This window comes from Alternaria hordeiaustralica (genome assembly GCF_023758085.1).
Source record: "Alternaria hordeiaustralica strain BMP 2776 chromosome Unknown scaffold_21, whole genome shotgun sequence".
Lineage (NCBI taxonomy): Eukaryota > Fungi > Ascomycota > Dothideomycetes > Pleosporales > Pleosporaceae > Alternaria > Alternaria hordeiaustralica.
In genome coordinates this window covers 527,322-540,873 of record NW_026056793.1, presented here as the reverse complement: position 1 = coordinate 540,873, position 13,552 = coordinate 527,322, and the positions used below count along the sequence as shown (strand labels likewise).

The 13,552-nt window shown below is 54.1% G+C and overlaps 4 protein-coding genes and 1 non-coding gene across 5 annotated transcripts; all 5 read left to right on the top strand.

Annotated features, from left to right (window-relative positions):
• Positions 1–498: 498 nt before the first annotated feature.
• J4E84_008469 (uncharacterized protein) lies at positions 499–1,810 on the top strand (the record flags this gene model as incomplete). The annotated part of the gene is made up of 4 exons (XM_049391040.1): positions 499–595; positions 649–723; positions 794–1,459; positions 1,563–1,810. 4 exons carry the CDS (start codon positions 499–501, stop codon positions 1,808–1,810), a joined length of 1,086 nt encoding a protein of 361 aa, XP_049241382.1.
• A 992-nt stretch (positions 1,811–2,802) lies between these two features.
• Positions 2,803–3,255, top strand: J4E84_008468 (uncharacterized protein; the record flags this gene model as incomplete). Its single annotated transcript, XM_049391039.1, has 1 exon — positions 2,803–3,255. The coding sequence occupies one exon, from the start codon at positions 2,803–2,805 to the stop codon at positions 3,253–3,255; it is 453 nt and encodes a 150-aa protein (XP_049241381.1).
• Positions 3,256–4,397: 1,142 nt separating this feature from the next.
• J4E84_008467 (uncharacterized protein) lies at positions 4,398–6,100 on the top strand (the record flags this gene model as incomplete). The annotated part of the gene is made up of 3 exons (XM_049391038.1): positions 4,398–4,564; positions 4,628–5,391; positions 5,442–6,100. The coding sequence occupies 3 exons, from the start codon at positions 4,398–4,400 to the stop codon at positions 6,098–6,100; spliced, it is 1,590 nt and encodes a 529-aa protein (XP_049241380.1).
• A 635-nt stretch (positions 6,101–6,735) lies between these two features.
• J4E84_008466 (uncharacterized protein) lies at positions 6,736–8,265 on the top strand (the record flags this gene model as incomplete). Its single annotated transcript, XM_049391037.1, has 1 exon — positions 6,736–8,265. The coding sequence occupies one exon, from the start codon at positions 6,736–6,738 to the stop codon at positions 8,263–8,265; it is 1,530 nt and encodes a 509-aa protein (XP_049241379.1).
• A 628-nt stretch (positions 8,266–8,893) lies between these two features.
• J4E84_008465 lies at positions 8,894–8,965 on the top strand. Its single transcript has one exon. It is a non-coding gene; the product is annotated as a tRNA-Arg (tRNA).
• Positions 8,966–13,552: the final 4,587 nt, after the last annotated feature.

The window sequence follows — 13,552 nt, the reverse complement described above, 5'->3', positions numbered from 1 at the left end:
TACGTCGGGCTAGACTTCCATGAAGTGACTCGTCTTCGATATGGCTGTCACCACTCGTGGGTCCGCCCAGGGTCAGTGTCAGGCGAGTATTTGAAAGGGATTTGCGATCATATGTCAGCTTGTAGAATTCTGCACAATATTTGATACGAGTGGTGTGTGTGGTCTCAGTAGTGGTGTTGCTGGCAGTACCTTAAGTTGATGCAGGCACCAGGCGTGGGCGCGCGACGCCGCATGCCTCCTTCCCGGCCACCGGTACCCCTCATCTAGCAGCCGGACCGCCTGAGCTATTGCATCTACTCTTAAGCCAGTGCGCATAATCGCTGATCGCGGGTTTCAGCAGAAATAAACAGCGGACAGAATGCGCGTCTTTGCCAGCGTTTGACTGATCGCCTGAGCGGGCAGTCAGGCAGTGCGAGCGATCATGGACGGCGCGCTAACCCTCCCGCTTCTTTCCCGGTGCGAATCGCTTCCGCCATCAAGCACACGACCAACTCCATCATGAGCATCTATGAATCCATCGGCACGACTCTGTCTTTTCTCAGTCTGATATGGATTCCGGCCACGCTGCTATGCTGCTTACCATGGGTCCAGAAACGTTAGAAAACACTTGCCGAGTGAACAAAAACAGGCCAACGCTAACGAAGTCAGAAATGCTCTATCTCCATAACTTCACGTTCTTCCCCGGGAAATGGTTGACGCAGCCTGAAAGAGCGGGATTCCTGAGTATGTCGAGTCTCCTAGGTCTTAGTGACGAACCTGTGCGCCGTATAGTTCTTTGGGCTTATGTGATCAGAAAATCAGGTCATACCCTTTCGCATTACTTCGAAAGACGGAGAGCGACTCTTCGCATGGCTTATAGCACCATTGGGCATATATGCTAAAAATGCCGATGCGTTCATCGGGGAGAAGACAGGCATCGACGTAGAGAGTACAGTTGCCTGGAATGCGCTACGCAACGACCCGGAAGCCAGACTACTCATCTACTTTCACGGGAATTCTGCCACGTTAGCACAGGAGCGCCGCACGATAGAGTATCGATCCTTCTCTGCTGGAGCGTCAGAGAAGATGTTTGTTCTAGCATTCGACTATCGCGGCTTTGGCATCTCAACAGGCGAGCCCTCGGAATCTGGTCTACTGAACGATGCAGAGGCTGTGATTGACTGGGCTTTGAAGACTTGCCTGATACCTCCCGAGCGAATCGTACTCTTGGGACACTCACTAGGGACCGCTGTCGTATCAGGCATTGCACACCGTTACGCGACCAGTCTCGGCATAGAGTTCGCTGGCCTCATTCTGTGCGCAGCCTTTACGAATGCTGGAAACGCATTTTCGTCATATTCAATCGGTGGCGTTGTGCCTGTTCTTGCGCCTGTGAAGGTGTTCCCGGCCTTCCAGGCCTGGTTTGCCCGTAAGATGGTAGATACCTGGCGAAGCGACGATCGACTGGCAACAATGGCGCGTAAGTTGACGAAGCACCCAAACTGTTGTGGAGCCATGTCGTGGTTCATACGACGATCAAATTTACTCAACTCCGTCTGACCCGATACTGATGAATCGAGTAGGTACCTGCTCGAGGTTCAAGCTGGTCCTTGTTCATGCCGAGAGTGACCAGACCATGCCATGGCACGAAACGGAAGCGCTCTTCCAATCGACACTTCGGGCCGCCAAAGACGCGAGTCCCAATGAAGACGGCCTGAAGAGTCTTGAGGTAGTGGATTTGGGCGAAGCCGGACGACAAGAGGTTTGGCAGAGCAATTCGCGCAGCATCTCGAAAACGATTGCTAAGCACGGCGGTACGTACTGGTCCTGAGTTGATCCCTGAGTGTGGGCGCTTGCAGATTGCGCGTTTCGTCTATTGTCAGATGAGATCGGCTGCCCCACATCCGTCTAACGCAGACGATGCACATCTGCACCCTTCATTTCCTGCCTCCAGCGATGCGATGAAGCACAACGCAGAGAACCTGAGGCCCATGGCACTGAGTACTCAGGTTCGTGTCGATTTGGCACGATGCAGACGTTTACCCCACACGCAGTGATCTGGGCCGGCTTAGTCTGACATCCATGCGGTCATCGCCGCGCCTTCCGGCCTCGCTAGTTGGAAACAGGGCTAACGCTTCATACTAGGACACAACACGTCAATGACATGGTCGCCTGTAGCGCTCACCATCCTCCAGGTCTTTGGGCTTGCGGCTGAGACGGCACGAGTGTAGCTTTCTGAGGACATCATCAGGTGCTGCCCCTGGTAATCAGGCCCAGTCTCAGGATCCTGGTCGCTTCAGCAGAGGCTGGGTAGATCTGAATAGCTCAAGAATGTCGATGAATCATTCAGTCGTGAACAAGGCAGCAAGTGCAAGGACTGACAAGCAACAGCATCTGTGAAGAGACAGACTACTGGGAAGTCGGCTTCGCACCAAGAGTGTAGCGCATGTCTAATCGCTCTAGTGTATGAGAACGCGCAACCGCCAGGAGTTCCGACTTCTCGGCATGGCGGCCATGTGCGTCAGTCGATTCTCCACAGCCCCCATGACGTCTCCACGGGTGGCTTAACCAGACCCGCATACAAAGCGCTTCACCGGCAACAGTCATCCTTCGTTTCAGCACCTGTTCATTGTTCCAGAGAGTTTTCACGTACGACTTTCGCTTCACAACGCTCCGTAACCCGTCCATTCCTGTCGCTCTCACCTTACCTCTTGACACTTTTCGTTTGTGACCTGTTCTTTGCATTGAATAAACACAACTCTATCTACCTCGCCGCCAGATCGGACCTCGAACACTCTACCAACCAGAAATACTACCACAAATATGCCTGCCATCCACCATCTCCAAGCACGGTTCCTAGAAGACTCAAACGGCAACGGCGGAATCTCACCGACAGCTATTGCCCTCATTGTATGCCTCGGAATTGTACCATGCATCATCTTGATCTGGGCAGTCTGCTACCTCTTCTGGGCCTATCCATATGACCGCAACTGCTGCTGCATCAAGCGAAAGCGCCGCCCGGAACCGCAAAGCGTACTGAACCAAGCGCCCATGAGCGAGGAGACACTATTCGAAAAGCAAGGTGTGGCACCTCCACAAAGACCTTTCTCTGTTCAGACCAGGACCGAGTCGGGGAGCTCAAACAACAATGGGCGCCTGCAGAAGCAGCAGAGGCCTGGCAGTGGAGTCGACACTCGGGGCGCGCGCATGAGCCAGCAAAGCGTTATGAGTGCGAACACCATGACGTACGCCCAAGAGCCTCAGCGATTCGTGTGAGGATCGAGCGATATCCCAAGATATGAAGGGATCTTTTTACCAGCGCATATTCGCACCAAGATCGCCGCGACCAGCACCGGCACCTCCACTGTGGCCACATTCACAACCCGCCTTAGAAGGCATTGCCGGTATCCCTCCGCCACGGACAGATGGCGGGCCATCCAAAGACCAACAGGCAGACTCATGACGAAAAATTATGATGTGCCAATGAGGCACATCTACCACGAGGTCAATACCTCAAGCTTCGCATCGCAGCCACAAGAGTCGCGCCTGCGACACGCTTTACCCTTCGCGATGAGCAGCTGGAGAGGATGCAGAAGGCGCTGGGTTGAGGAGCCCAGTAACAGATAGAAATCTGCTGGGCTATCCTAATCAGTATTGTACACTACTTTGTTTGTATGCATGCGGGACATTTGCATTTGGGTTGGAGTTGTTAGCATTGTACTCTCGACGACGTTATGACATATCACACTTAATGGACGTAATCGATTACACTATTTTGCCTTGCGTCACAGGATGCGAACCATGTGAGCATGATGGCGGTGTGGTGGGTCTCGTGCAGTTGATAGGCCGAAGGGCCTCACACGGAACTTGAGGCTCGATGAACCCTTTCAGTGGGGTAGTGGGCAGGCATATCAGTCGCGACTTCCCAAGCAGAAGGCGGAGGAGAATCACATCTACCTTTGACTTGCCTCAAATCTAATTCCCTAACTCGCCGTACCGACACGCGTAGCCATTTGGAAATCGATAAACGGAGACGGCCAGATTACTTGTCCGAGGACTGCGACAAACGTCGGCGCTCTTATCTCCGCGTCGCCATCGCGTTTCCGCCACCGTAACTCGTCCAGAGGCTACGTCAAGATATTGTACCAAAACAAATCCGTCGCAGGCAGCGCCCCGAGGGTGCTCTGCGACACGCCGCAAATACCGCCACCATTCCACCCTCAATCTACTTCTCGCGTTCTTTTTCTCTGTCATCACAAGCATTGCTACTTTCAGCGCGCCTGCGAATGCTACGAAGTTACCTAGCCAGACCCAGCGCCCGCAGCGTCATACATAAGAGCGCGGGATTCGGCGGCGCGAGCTACATCAGTCTGAGCCTGAGCACGCCCATTAGAATTGACAACAAAGGAAATTCGACCATGGCCGGGCAAGACAGCGAAGAGGGGAGGCAGGGAGGTCAGCAGGCTATGCTGGCGAGCCAACGCGCGAAAGAGCAGGGAGAGGCGCAGGGGAGGTTCTCCAAATGGTTCCCTCTTTCCGCCAAAGCGGGATTTGACCAGTGGTGGGCAGGCCTATCCCCCATGGCGTAAGTAGTGACTCTGTTTGAATTGCATATGAGACGTATACTGACTGCGCATGCGAATCTTAGAACAGAGCACCGCGTCCTCTCGTACATCCCACATCTCCAGAGCCCACCCACACATACCCAGACAGGCACCGCTCCTGCCTCCGCCGTTCCTTCCACAACAGACCTCGATGCGCCACCGAAGCACCCCGAAGACCACACCACAACGAATGCCACCAACGACCCATACGGGCCACGGAGATGGAACTCACAAATGGTGGAATTGAGTGGCAAGGACCGCGCGCTGAACGAATTCTCCGTGGAGCGACTGGGCGAGGACGTGGAGAACAACTTGGTCATGCTGCACGGTTACGGTGCTGGATTGGGCTTCTTCTACCGCAACTTCGAGTCGTTATCCCGCGCTGAAGGCTGGAAAGTCTTTGCGCTGGACCTGCTCGGCATGGGCCGGAGCAGTCGACCGGCCTTCAAGATCCATGCCAAGGACAAGGAGGGAAAGATCGCAGAGACCGAGTCCTGGTTTGTAGATGCGCTCGAGGAGTGGCGGATAAAGAGGGGGTTGGATCGCTTCACGTTGCTGGGACACAGTTTAGGAGGATACCTAGCTGTTGCCTATGCACTGAAGTATCCGGGTCATCTCAACAAGTTGATACTTGCGTCTCCAGTCGGTATACCTGAGGACCCGTACGCGGTCGATGAGGAGATGCCTGATCCGCAAGATTCGACTATGGCGAACGAGTTCACCCAGGATGCGGCCGACACGAACCGGAACGGCGTACAGCCATCGACAGCGGACAACAACAACTTCATGAATCAGCGAAGCAAGAATGGTACGTACCGTCTTGGACAGATCTGTGAAACCTGACTGACTCTTTGACAGAGGGCACTGCAAAAGAGCCCAAACAGCCACCGAAAAGACGATTGCCCTGGTGGCTTTATTCTCTCTGGGAGGCCAACATGGTCTCGCCCTTTACCTTTGTACGTTGGTCGGGACCCCTCGGCCCGCGTCTAGTATCAGGTTGGACGTCACGCCGCTTCTCACAACTGCCGGAAGAGGAGGCTCAAGCCCTGCACGACTACAGCTATGCTCTGTTCCGCCAACGGGGTAGTTCCGAGTATGCGCTGTCGTACCTGCTTGCTCCCGGTGCATTCGCCCGAAGTCCGATGATTCGAAGAATTCAAGGCGTTGGTCGACAATACCTACAAGCACATGACAAGCCCACAGTGGACGGCGACACCTCCGCCAATCCCACCGCACAGCGCGAGACTAGCTTCCCGGTCGTCTTCATGTACGGTGAAAATGACTGGATGGACGTCGCGGGTGGTTTTGCTGCCGCAGAGAAGATGAAGCAGGAGCGGGAGCGGATACTAGTGAAGGCATCTGCAGACGAGAAGAATGATCATGGTGTAGGCAAAGTCGTCATCATCAACAAGGCCGGTCATCATGTGTATCTGGATGGATGGGAGCAGTTCAACCGCGTCATGTTGGAAGAAATGAACGAAGTCCGGCAAAGAGAACAGGCAAAGATGCGCGCATAGATGGCGACGCATTAGACGGATAGCATTTTTGGGCGTTTTGTTCACGTATAGCGTTCGATTGCGAACGTGTTGGATCTACCACCATATTAGTATAGGGCCTCTTCAACCGCAGGCTTGCTTCAACTGATACAAATTCTCAACCCACCACAACCAGTGTCTCACCTCGTATCGGTGAATGGTACCCCTCAGTTCCGCAAGACGATCTCACATGAGCCCCTGCATACTTCACCCCCGCCCCGTTCCGTACACATCGCTCACTACTGCAGGGCGCAAGACGTGTCACCCATTTCGGTGAAGGATAGCCAGCACGGCCTTCCTATCGCATGCTAGCATTGTGGGGTAAACAGGTATGCCAGCAATCCATGTCTTCACCGCCCCAGCTAAGCGAGCGGGTGCATCATCGGGGTGCCAGACCGACTTCGCGCCGGATGCACAGCATCTGATATAGGCACGCGGGCCCCTCGTACGCGGTGCGCATTCTCTTTCACGTGCACGCAACCGTTTGGTGGTGGTAGAGAGAAGGACACCAGCCTGGGACAAGACCCCATAGCAACACTCGCACCTTCGCGTCGCCAGCGTCGCATTCACATGTCATTTCTACCGACACGCGCACGGCATCCCCAGACAGAGGCGTGATGGCGCCGCAAACACTCGACCAGCTCGTCAAGGGCGCGCCGGCGCCGAGCACGAGCTTGCACAGGGTGGCCGAGAGCGTCGAGCGAGACCCGCCGCCATACTCAGCGTCCATCCTCGCCGACCCGCCCCACGATGCCAACGGCCGCCTGCCCACCATCAAGACGCCGCGCCCGCCCGTCCTCAGCGACCCGACGTCGCTCCTGCCCTCGTCGCCGCCACAGATCTACCTCAACCTGCTCATCCTCGAGGCCAGCCTCCGCAGCCAGTACCTCACCCTCCGCGCCCGGCGGCGGCAGAACACCTTCGTCCTCACACTGCTCGCCGTATGGATCGGCTTCTGCTTCTACCTGCTATGGCTGCGCCCACGCGAAGACGGCAAGGGGATTGGAGGGTCACAATACTGGCTCGTTGACATGCTGCAGAAGGTGGGCTTCATCACAGGCGTCGTTACCGCTCTGCTCTTCTGGGCGACGGGCCAATGGGAAAGAGGAGTACGATGGCCGCGTCGCTGGATTGGAGTCGCGAACCGAGGCCTGAGGGGTATGAACGCTAAGATTGTGGTCATTAGAGGGCCATGGTGGAGGGAGCTCGTGGAATGGGGACACTTCATTGTGCCCTTCTCTGGCGGGCTGTGGGGAGGCGAGCAGGGCGGCAGTTCATACCACTTCATCAATATTGCGCAGGAGAACAAGCACGCCTTGGACGGCGGCCGACCCCGCCATCGCATAACGGAAGACGGCAAGGAATACGCCGAAGAAGACATTGCGCCTGGAGGCGACTACATCAAGCTGCTCCTGCTCCCGAAGCCTTTCACGCCCGACTTCCGACAAGAGTGGGAGGTTTACAGGAACGAATACTGGGCCACCGAGAACGAGCGACGAGCTGAGCTACGAAAACGCGTCCGGGCCAGACAACGCGAGATTGCAAGAGAAGAAGGAGGCTGGCTGTGGTGGACCGGCTGGCGGGGATGGAAGCGCGCTCGCGGTATCAGTGGACGGAGTGCAGACGTTGAAAAGAGCGGACACCACCACGGTCACAGCCACAGTCTCTCACACACTGGCTCGCGGAAACGTCGACTAAGCACCTTGCAAGCCGCTAGAGGAAGAGACGGATCACATTCGAGAAGCTCGTCACGCAGCACAACGCCCACACCAGACGTAGACATGGACGGTCGCCTCCGCCCAATGGAAAGCCATGAGCGCCGGTGGAGCAACGCGTCGAATAGCACAACTACAAGTCGCAAGTCTTCTCTCCGCTCCAGCACAACCATTACACAGGGCAACGCGCAGTCGGCACGCCAGCCACCGCAAAGACCTGCCGTCAGCTCTCGACCCAGTACGCCTAACGAAGGCAATCTGCCTTGGCAGAGTAAGCGGGCCAGTATGCTTAGCAACGCCTCAAGCATGAGCGAAATGGAAGAAGACGGTGGATATGAGGCTGCCACGGAGGGAAGGGCAGACGTACGACCAACACCGAAGAGAAGGACTAGCCGGGAAGGCGGCGGCAGTGGAAGGGCTGAAAGTGCCTAGAACGACTTTGACGTGTCGTGCACTGGAGTGGTTGATTGATATTTGTTGACGGGTTACGCATCTACGTTCTGGCCATGTTTTATGATACTCTGGTTTTTAGCGCGTGGGTTCTTGTAAGATCAGCGAGCAGTTTGTCATGGAGCGGGTGTATAGTAAGAAAGGGGAGGCTTACATACAAAAGAGATATCCATAGTATTGAACAGCATGAGTTGAAACGTGCAAGCTCGGCTGCCTCTTTATCGTCTTCAAATCAACTCGATCGACAGACTGTGTTCACAATCTCGCAGTGCAACCTCTCCGATTCGCGAGCTCAGGGTCGAGAGATGTACGTCTGTATTTTCGCAATATCCGAGACCCAGTTTGTGTTGGGAGTGGTTTGTTCAAAGGATGCTTTGTCTTAGACCGCATGCCCTGGCCTAGTAAGGTTCTAACCATCGTGGACCAGAGCCAAAAGCGAAGGACCGATGTATTTGAAGAACAATGGAATGGTGTAGAGAGCCGAACTTGGCCGGCATATGACCGGGGGGGGGGGCTTCATTTTGAGTGAGGGGTCCCAAGAGTGCACTCCCCGCTTTTGCTATACGTATGTATATTTTTCCACGGCAAAATTTGTCATAAAGCAACATCTGGCCGGTTGGCGCAATGGTAGCGCGCAGCCCTCCTAAGGCTGAGGCTGTGGGTTCGAGTCCCACATCGGTCGTTTTTTGCTCGTTTGTATGTCTAGACATTACATTCATCAAGGGAACAAGGTGTGGTGTCGGCCGCATTGGCGCTCAATTTTTGCGTGGTGGCGGGGACTGAAAGTGGGGTAGACTCCGAGAATGCAGGCACATCACTCAATCCACCCAAACATCTAGATTATGTCTCCCTACCCAAGGCCTATCGTAGTGACCTTCGTACTTAAAGTTTATATGCTACTTAGCTCTTCTTCGAATGAGGTTCAAGAATTGCGTGAGAGACTAAGGGGCTGAAACTTTTTGTCACTCTCTGCACTCAAGTTGAAGCGATAGACAAACAAACTCTGCCACACACCAGTTCAACCTTTAGAAACGCTTAATTACGATTAGGCTCGACCTTTGAGACTTTGCCTGAATCTACAGGACGTTTGAAGCCGCTATCGTACGAAATCAAGATAACGTGATTTGATTATTCCTGGCTAACCACTCAGCTCTCTCGATACCCGAATGAAGGCTTGAAGGATGCCGGCCTCAGGGCCACCAGCAAATACGCCAGCACTTGAGCAGTCGAGTTGCTACGGCAGTACTCTTATACAGTATTCATCATCTACTCCCCACCTTCTTGTTACAAACTTTGATTTCTGTAAACACTTCACTTCTTGATCGCGGTACGTGGTTTTGAGGGAAGCACACCCTATTCGATCAAAGTAATCAGGTAGAGAATACAATGGGGGCAGGATACATTGAACGGAAAGGGTCGCAGGATGCCAATATCAACACTGGTAGAAGGCGCTCGATTGATGGCACACTTTCAACACATATACGGCACACATTGCGAACGCTCAGTGACGTGCCTCCTGAAGCCTATTGATACACTGTCAATGCTATAATAAGCCGTAAAGCTTTTATGAGCCGCGCAATAGTAGCCTCAATCTGTGTAGCCTAGTAACACAGTGACAAGTATTAATGCAACGGTCTACTTAAGTTTCCCTAATCATGTAGCCTGCGGAACCCCGCCTATACATCCCTTTCTCTTTGTCTGAAGACCAGCAGGGAATTCCTTGACATTAGAGGCTGCGCCGCGAAGGTTGCCGAAAGCCTATGCTGTGATAGTGACACCAAAGGTGACTTGTTTCATGCCGGTTACTGCTCACTGTAGGTAAGCTCTCTGTGCCAAAGACACGCGCTGAACGATCACGAGTCTAGAGCACACTGGTTCGCGTCTTATTCATGCGTGCCTAGCCATGTACTCAGGTACGAAATTTTGAAGACGTGGTTTGAGGCGATTGGTCCAGGAATACGGGTTAAGACGCGTTGGTCATGGCCGAAGGCTTTGTAACAAATGCCGCATTCAGGCACATCTTGCAGTCAGGTAGCGGTGGACCTTCTAGCCAATCTCCGCGAGAATGCTCAAGTTGGCCGCTGAGACGTGTTCCACGCCGGGCGGTATCGCGGGTGAGTCTGGAGGAGGGAAATGTCAAGGCTGCTCCTATTCAGCCTGCGAAGATACGTTCTACAACTGGCATCTAGTATCGCTGGCGACCCTGTTCGAGTTAGACAGAAAATGAGGTTCAAGATAATTACCTCCTTCTGCGAAAGAGGCGCTAGCAAGCGTCGCTCCTGTCATTCCTGTCACTCACCGTGCCGTTGGTCATGCATTCGGCAAGATCAGACTGCACATCCGCATGTGAAAGCCTCACATAACGTATACGGGTGCACAATGACGGCGTGCGTTCAGAGCGGGAAGTAGTTTGTGATTGCTATCTAAGCGACGAGTGCTCAGGAGCTCGTGTTACCGCGCCGGCGAAACGGCAGCTGCAGCACTACTGGTAGCCCGAGCCAAAAGCGAGCCGACAACGACAAACGTCATCAACCCAACCCCCCGTCCTCGCGATACCCTCAAACCCGTAAAATCCAGCTCTTTCGCAATCACAATTAAGTTCAGCCAATGAAAAAAGTGACAGACCGTCAACGCCTTAAACTTTGAAACTCCGGAACAGTCGGAAATTGCCTCCTTGGGTATAATCTCATGCACGTGTTGGCTGACGTGCCTTTTCCAGTGCCGCAATCCTGCCGCCTCTGCGTATCTCGCTCTTCGCAACCCCCCACACGGTGACCAACTTGATCGTTTTCTGCGCCCGCGCGACGATAAAGACTGTGTGTAAAACGCTAATGGGACAAACGGAAATGAAATGAATGGGCAAGACGAGGGTGATCTGCGATATGTCAGTCGATGCTCGGTCGTGTCTCGGAAGCAATCGGCTAGCGCTCAGACATGGGAGTGAATGATGCGCTGTGTAAGGGAGGGGGCCTGTGGCTGTGCGCACCTCGGAGTTCCAGCTCGTTTACAGGACCAGCTCAATGCTCCGCATGTATCGCGCCGGTGCCTTCACACACGCTGCACTTGTTGCTGCCGGACCGCTTGCACGATGGGCAGCCCTTGCCGTTGCAGGCGTCGCACTTTGTGGTTCCATTGCCTTTGCACGTCGGGCAGTCCTTCATGGTGCGTAGTTGGCCGGATCGAGCGGGCGGAAGTGGTAGCCGGGGTAGATGAGGCGCAGCCGAGAGAAGCAGAGAGAGGGAGCGTTGAAGTCGAGTTGCGTTCTGAGAAGGGCAAGATATCTTGGACGGGAACCCGTATTTAGACGATCGTAACGGAGAGAAGGGGCGCAGTCGCGGTGAAATAGTCCGTTGATCTTGATTTAGGAAGGCAGTACCACGGTCATCAAGATGAGCAAGACAGCAGAGATGTTTCGAAACACACAGTAGTCCACGGGCCCGATAAGTGTCAGGGTCGCTTTATATAATTTCCCCCATTTGGGCCCCGCGCGCGCACCCGTACCTCATCATCGCAATCTCACCGCGGCCGCGAATAGTGAAGCAAGCTCGCAAGCTCAGCCCCCGTCGCTTTGCATCCAACAGCTGTCCAAGCTCCTCACGATAGCTTTTCAGGGTCCTCCAGTGGGAGTAGCATCACGAGAACAGGGCGGCAGGCCTTTTGGGTCCACTTGCACTATTTACCATGCCTCTGGAGAGGATGATGTCAAGGTGCATCACCGGAGGGCGATGGAATACCTCAAAGCCCCTGCCTGCTCTGATGCACGGAATGCTCTTCCCCTTCCAAACAGCTCCCGCGGGCCAATCTCTCTTGGCCTCGTTGTGCTCCTATCGCATGCAAACAGCTATAGCGTGGGACCTACTGCCGCCACAGCCGGCCTATGTCTTCATAATGAATGCGGCGTTAGGATCGTGCCGCAACCGAGCCAGCTGTAAGAATCCCCGAAACCATAGATGCATATCCTGATTGGGCTTGCAACGTCGACGAGCACGTCAGACTGCATTATCCTAGGCGTCTGCATCAATCAGCAATCAGCCACCCTTCTAGCGCGTTCCTCTCAAGATTGCGCGCAGCGTCAGGTGTCACTACTATGGACAAGCAACGTCATTAAACGCCCCAATAGCCTTTCTGCGATGCCAGCAGTACAGGGCGCGGTACAAGTCGAAGGAGACGCTGTATCTGGCACGGAGCGGGCGAAGCTACGAGCACGTTGTTGAAGCATTGGTGAAGAACAACCCTTGGTGGGGGATAGAGGGTACATGCCTGATGCAGAAGGCACACACGTGGCAGGCTGCAGGAGCGTTAGTACGAACCAACATGGTGGGTAAGGCTGAATTTTGGTTGGTGGCGCCGTTTGATACATCGGCAAGGAACAGGGGTGACTTGGTTTTCCTATGTAACCACCCAACTCCACCTGTCAGGCACAACGCTGGATGCCTTCAGACGTGTATACGCTCGCACTAGGGAAGCCCTCGCTCTATAGCATGCACCGGTAGATTCTGAGTAAGAATAACGGCCTTATGCTATAACTACTCCATCACATTCATCAGTGAAACGTGCGATGGAGAAGTCGTAGACTGGCATTAAGCTATTCGACGGGTCGACTGGATGTCCACCGAAGAGAAGTGATACCATGTCTCAAACCCGTTTGACTATGGTAAAAAGACCATGGGCTTCGGTGATACCGCGACTATCCCCTCGCGGAAGACCCGACTGCCACTCCGACATTGTTCTAGACCATTTTACCAAATGCTACACTAAATTCCGACTGGTCAAGAGAAAATCCCTAGTATCCTTGGTATCCTCTTAGACATGACCAGCAAAGTAGGTTCAGATGCCGTGTACTCCTCTTCGTAGCGTAACCCTAGCGTTTCCGAGACGAACGCCCAGCCAAGGTAGCACGTTGAGACAGCGGGCCGAAGCCAAACTCGAGGTTCCCAGGGTAAAGAGGGAGATGGGCTGATGCGCAAAGCTTAACTATTGCAGCATCTCGGTCTAGACGCCTCAACGGTGTAACGCTGCGATGTCTCGACGGAAGTGATTCCCAGTCGGCTTTGATGTGCTGTGCCACGCCAAGTCTGGCTAAATCTACTAGAGGGCAACATAAGTATGTTCGTGGGAATAAGGACAGTGAGAATGCGATGAAACGATCTAGCAAAGCTTCTACAGAACACCCTGTTCCTGAGATTGTAGTACGATCGGGCTCTGGTGAACACGCGAGTAGTCAGGCCACAATCGACACGCGGCCTAAGGATGGTAATTTGCCATGGTC